The 6,301-nt window shown below is 41.2% G+C and overlaps 1 protein-coding gene across 1 annotated transcript in view; it reads left to right on the top strand.

The window, feature by feature from the left end:
* Positions 1-6,295, top strand: part of Ei24 (EI24 autophagy associated transmembrane protein) — a 19,110-nt gene extending 12,815 nt beyond the window's left edge. The window contains exons 6-10 of the mRNA XM_021206815.2: positions 7-70; positions 1,045-1,156; positions 3,074-3,185; positions 3,498-3,572; positions 5,430-6,295. Coding sequence (XP_021062474.1) covers positions 7-70; positions 1,045-1,156; positions 3,074-3,185; positions 3,498-3,572; positions 5,430-5,592 — 526 coding nt within the window. The 3' untranslated portion in view covers positions 5,593-6,295. The remainder of the gene's footprint in view (positions 1-6; positions 71-1,044; positions 1,157-3,073; positions 3,186-3,497; positions 3,573-5,429) is intronic.
* Positions 6,296-6,301: the final 6 nt, after the last annotated feature.

Here is a 6,301-nt window from a genome sequence, read left to right as displayed (position 1 = left end):
CCCCAGTGTCAGCAAAATAATTGCTGACATGCTCTTCAACCTTTTGCTACAGGCACTTTTCCTTATTCAGGTGAGAGACACATGGAGACATTTTTGAAAAGAAAGGAAAGTTAATGGCTTCACAAAGATGGGCTTTTGCATCTATACAAAGATGGGGACTATGCATATACACCTTATGGCAAGTAATGAATTTTAAAGCACTCTGTGTGCTGGGGAGGAGATATGTGTGCACTCTTCACCTTATTTTTTGAAATGAGATGTTACTGAACCTGAAGATCACTATTTTTTGGCTAGGGTTACTGCTGGCCAGCAATCCTGGATTTGTCTTTCTCTGTTTTCCGTCATGTGTTGGTTATTGTCGTATACATACATGCCTGGAATTTGTGTGGGTGCTGTGGATTTGATCTCAGTCATCTTGCTTTCACAGCATTACTTATTACCCAGTAAACATCTCTTTAAGAAGCTAAATTGAAATAGTATTATGTAGAGCTAAAAATTGCTACACAGTTGAAATGTAAGAGGACACACACATACACAACTCACTTAAAATGGAAGCTGAAAAAAATGGCTCACAGGTTGAGAGTACTTACTGTTCTTGCAGAGGACCCAGGTTTGGTTCCTAGTACCCACATGGTGACTCACAGCCATGTGTAACTCCAGTCCCAGATGATGTCTCATCTTGTTACCTCTGAGGGTACCAGGCACACGTGTTGTACATATCCATATATGCAGCAGAATATTCATACATACAACATTTAAAAACCTTTATTAAAAAAGAAGGCGTGGAGAGGACAGTAGTACTGAGGCATGGATGTCGGGAGAGGGGAGAGCAAAGGAGAGAAAGAGACCTTAAAGGCGTTTTTACCAGAATCAGCTAGAGTTTAATATAAAATTATAAGATCCATGTATTTACCTCTTCCCTTTGAGATTCTGATCCTACCATTAGACAGTGTTTGAGGCAGCTGGGAGGCTCTGATGGAGCCTTGGGTGAGAAGTGTCTTCCAGTCTAGAATTTAAGATATGCTGCCTTTTTTTCCTCCTCAGGGCATGTTTGTGAGTCTCTTCCCCATCCATCTCGTGGGTCAGCTGGTTAGTCTGCTGCATATGTCTCTTCTCTATTCACTGTACTGCTTTGAGTACCGTTGGTTCAACAAAGGTAAGTCCATGTTAAGAAACTCCAGAAGACTCTAGAAGGAAGTCCCGGTACTATACAGACGAAGCTGTTCAAATTAAGCACTCAGCAAGTTTCCAAAAGGTCATTGGCCTCCATTGGCGAGAGGGAGATTCCATTTGGCCTAGCGTGTTTACTAACCTTCAGGGCCAGGGAAGTGGCATTGTAGAGTTAATTGCCATTTTAGTGTTTAATGTGATGTAGCTCTGTCAAAGTTGACAGAAAAAGCACAAGTTGTTTCAGAGAAGTTAAGTAGGTGCCTGTGCGTTTAGAATAGTAATAAGTTTGATTTTACTTGGTATTGCTATGTAACCAGACTGGCCTTGAGCACTCACTCTTGTAGTTCAGGCTGGCCTTCAACTTCCCAGCTTCCTGCTTCTGCCTCCCAGCTGCTGGGATTGCATATGTTCAGTATCGGATCCAGCTCATTTGATTACTTTGGGATTTATTTTCATTCTATCATTTTTTAGTTATTTTCTTTTTAAATATTTCATTATCTTTTAAAGTCAAGATCTCATTTAACCCATGCTACCATTAAACTTTTATGGAGCTGAGGGTGACCTTGAACTTTGATCTGCCTTCATCTACTTCCAGATTGACATAAGGCGTTTTTTTTCTTCCTGTGTGTAGCCTTGGTGGCCTGAAGATTTTTTATGGTCCTGGCTAGTTTCAAACATCAGTACTCCTGTTTTAGTATCTTCTTTTTTTTTTTTTTTTTTTGGTTTTTCGAGACAGGGTTTCTCTGTGTAGTCCTGGCTGTCCTGGAACTCACTTTGTAGACTAGGATGGCCTCGAACTCAGAAATCCGCCTGCCTCTGCCTCCCAAGTGCTGGGATTAAAGGCATGCGCCACCACCTCCCGGCCTGTTTTAGTATCTTGAATGATGGGATTACATGTGTGTGTCACCATACCAGGCTGGGAATCTTGTAAGAACACTTTGCTTCATGTGGAGTCCAGCACTTGTAATTCTTGCACTCACTTTGATGTAGAGATAGGAGGGCTTTGAGTTTGAAACTAGCCTGGGCCATATATAAGAACCTATATTAAAACAGACAAAATATTCATCTTGGTGCATGTGGCTGAAAAAGTAGGTGACTACTTTCAGTGGAGATGCCATTCTTTTGTTTGTGAGACAGTGTGTGTGTGTGTGTGTGTAGCTTTGGCTGTCCTGGAGCTTGTTTTGTATACCAGGCTAGCCTTGAAGATTTGTGGCCTCTGCCTCTTGAGTGAATCCTGGAATTAAAGGCACTACAGCCTGGCACAATGCCATCCTTTTTTTTTTTTTTTTTTTTTTTTTTGATATTTTCTTCATTTACATTTCAGATGATATCCTGAAAGTCCCCTGTATCCCCCCCCCCCCACTCCCCAACCCACCCACTCCTGTTTCCTGGCCCTGGCATTCCCCTGTACAAAGGCCTCTCTTCCCATTGATGGCCAACTAGGTCATCCTCTGCTACATATGCAACTAGAGACACAAGCTCTGGGGGGTACTGGTTAGTTCATATTGTTCCTCCGATGCCATCCTTTTTTGATACTTTGCTTTATAGACTGTCCTGACAGAGGATGCTGCTAAAATTAATGTTACTTTGAAGTTATGATTATTGTAAAATCTTTTCACTGAAGCTTTATATTACATTTGTAAAATTCTTTGAGACAAGGTCTTACTATATAGTCCTGGCTGGTCAGTAGCTCCCTATGTAGACCAAGTTGCCTCTGCCTTTCAAAGTGCTGGGATCAAAAGTGTACACCATCAAGAACTGGTAGATTTGTATGTTTTATATGCTGTATCTATGTTCCACATGGTAGGTAGCTCTGTGTCTAAAACCCAAGCCTTAAATAATTGTCTGGTAGTTAGTCTTGTAAATAAGATGAACCTTAAGTGTGCTGACTTCCCCTTTTTAGGAATTGAAATGCACCAGCGATTGTCGAACATAGAAAGGAATTGGCCTTACTACTTTGGGTTTGGCTTGCCCTTGGCGTTCCTCACAGCAATGCAATCTTCCTACATTATCAGGTAATTTGGCTAGAAAAAGAATTTGAAAGAATAAGACAGTTAAAACTCATGTAAAGTATGTTTTAAGTAAGTGTCTTTTATTGTTCTACATCTGTACCAGCATGTTACACCATTTGACCATCAGGAAGACTTGTTGTTGTTGTTAATAGTAAGTGACACTTGTGATTATTAAGATGTAAATATAAAAAAATCTCTATGCTGCCTCCTGGAGGAAAATACTTAGAAATTCAGAAGTGAAGAGATGTGAGGCTTATAATAAAGTCATGCCTTGAAAAGTTGACTTTTTTTAAAAAATTTTTATTTTTTAAACAGTGGCTGCCTCTTTTCCATCCTGTTTCCTTTATTCATCATCAGCGCCAATGAAGCAAAGACTCCTGGAAAAGCATAGTGAGTACTAGTGATGAGACTTATGCTCTATAAATCTCTTAGGCCGATGGTTGCTTACTATTGCTGTGTTGAAACACCATGACCAAAAGCAGCTTGAGAAGGAAAGGGTTTATTTGGCTTATACTTACATATCATTGTTCATCAGTGAAGGAAGTAAGGACAGGAACTCAAACAGGGCAACAACCTGAAAGAGCAGGCGATGGAGGGGTGTTGCTTACTGGCTTATACCACATGGTTTGTTCAGTTTGCTTTCTTAAAGAACTCAGGACCACCAGCCCAGGCATGGCCTCTCTCACAATGAGCTGGGCCCTCTTCCATCAATCACAACTAAGAAAATACTCTAGAGTTGGGACTTATGGAGAAATTTTTCTCAATTCCTATTCCCTTTTCTTAAGTGACTCTAGCTTGTTTCAAGTTGAATTTAAACTAACCATCAAAACCCGGCTCTACTTATTTATTTTTTTAAAGATTAATTTATTTTTATGTCTGAGTACACTGTTGCTATCTTCAGATACACCAGAAGAGGGCATCAGATTCAATTACAGATGGTTGTGAACCACCATATGGTTGCTAGAAATTAAACTCAGGTCCTCTGGAAGAGCCATCTCTCCAGCCCATAATTTATTTTTTAAGATTCATTTCTTATTTAATGTTTTAGTATTTTGCTTATGTGTACCATGCATGTGCAGTGCCCATGGAGGACAGTAGATGGTGTCGGATCCTGTGTGCCTAGATTACAGGCTATTGTGAGTTACTGACACTCACATGTGCTTGTTTTTCTCTCTCCTGTATGGCCCTGGTGTCTCCTGAGCTTGTGGTTTTGCTGCCTTGTCCCCAGTGCTGTGACTAGGTGGATGTCACCAAACCTGTCCATTTATCCCTGTTCTTAAAACTTAATAGTTGTAACTGGTGTGGTCATTCATTTCTTAATCCCGGCACTTGGAAGCCTGAGGCAGGAGGATTGATGAGTTCAGGGTCAGATTGGGATACAAAGTGAGTCCTAAACCAATAGTCACTGAATATAAGTCCTTTATAAACATGTGAGTAAATCCCAATTTTGTAATCATGGCCACTTTTAAACAAAGTTCTTTGATCTGACCGTACAAAGGTACTCTTAACATCTGGATTATGGGACTGGAGAGATGCTCATTGATTGGCTCTTCTTCTAGAGGGTTGGGTTCAGTTCAATTCCTAGTATTTTGGTGCCTCACAAGCATCTGTACTCTAGTTCTAGCAGATCCTATACTGTCTATACCTGCTTCCATGGGCACCAGGTATACAAGCAGTACACAATCATACTTGTAGGCAAACATTAAATTCCACAAAATTTTAAAAATCTAGACTAACATAAAATGTAATTTTATTTCCTTTAAAAGTCCCATCCTGGGGCTGTAGAGATGGCTCAGTGGTTAGGTGCACTGACCCTTCTTCCTGAGGTCCTGAGTTCAGTTCTCAGCAACCACATGGTGGCTCACAACTATCTTTTGGTGTGTCTGAAGACAGCTACAGTGTACTCATACATAAAATAAATAAAATCTTTTAAATCCCAATACTTAAAATGCTGGTTGTAATGCATTTGTAGCAGTAACAGGACATGCTACATTTCTTTTTTTTCCAGTGGTATAGTTAAACTTAGAGCTTCAGGCATGCTGGACAAATAGTCTATCTTCATACTTGCTCTGTACCCAGTAAATATTTAGCTGATCAATTCGTGCTTCTAATATCTATGCTCTTTTGAATTCTGCTGCCTTGTTTCTCCCTGTATAGTTTTAAATTTCAAACAATCAGATAAGCTGTAATAGGCTTAAAGCGGTTATTTTGATAAACTGAGAGCTAACGAGTGATTTCTTCTTTCAGTCTTTTCCAGTTGCGCCTCTTCTCCTTGGTGGTCTTTTTAAGCAACAGACTTTTCCACAAGACCGTCTACCTGCAGTCAGCTCTGAGCAGCTCATCCTCTGCAGAGAAATTCCCTTCACCGCACCCTTCTCCTGCCAAACTGAAAGCTGCTGCAGGCCACTGAGCCCTGCTGTCAAAGGGGTGGGTGGGACTGGGTGGAGGATGAGGCAGCTCTTTTCTCTGTTTTCCTCCCCCTGCCATAGAAGGCAGAACCCACTGCCAAGGGCCCTCTGCATATTCCCTTGTCTTTGAATTGGAATCTTGCTGACTCCAGTATATGGATTTTTACCACCACCCTAGGTCTGGAAGGACCAGTTTTCCAGCTGTTTTTTAGCATTTGCCAGCTCCTGTGCCTGGACTGATTGATTTGAGTGCTCTTTCCCCTTTCCTTGTGTCATTTACCCTCCCACTTCCCCCTGCCTTCCAGCACCCCTGGATGAATGGGCTTTGTAATTTTAACTGTTGTATTTTGTGAATTTGTTGTTACTGTTTTTCTGTGAAGCACATACATTGTATGTGGGAGGTAAAGGGGCATTCCAGTTGCTCCAATCACTCCCTCTATAGCCATCACTGTCTTGTTTTCTGTAACTCAGGTTAGGTTTTGGTCTCTATTGCTCTGCTGCAGAAAAGGAAAGAAAAGAGTGGGGGAAATGGAGCCTGAAGAGTTGGGGCAGATAGACCTCAGCCAAACTGGCTGGGTTTTAAGGAGTCATGTTCTTTCTTCCCCTTGAAGGGGAAACAGTTTTTTTCACTGGTCCATTTAAAGTTTCCCAGCTATGGGATGGTACCAGTTCTGGACAAGTGCCACTGCATCATAGTATGCTCAGAGAATC

Source organism: Mus pahari, chromosome 10 (genome assembly GCF_900095145.1).
Source record: "Mus pahari chromosome 10, PAHARI_EIJ_v1.1, whole genome shotgun sequence".
Lineage (NCBI taxonomy): Eukaryota > Metazoa > Chordata > Mammalia > Rodentia > Muridae > Mus > Mus pahari.
The sequence above is the reverse complement of the archived record's forward strand: the minus strand, read 5'-3'. Positions and strand labels throughout refer to the sequence as shown.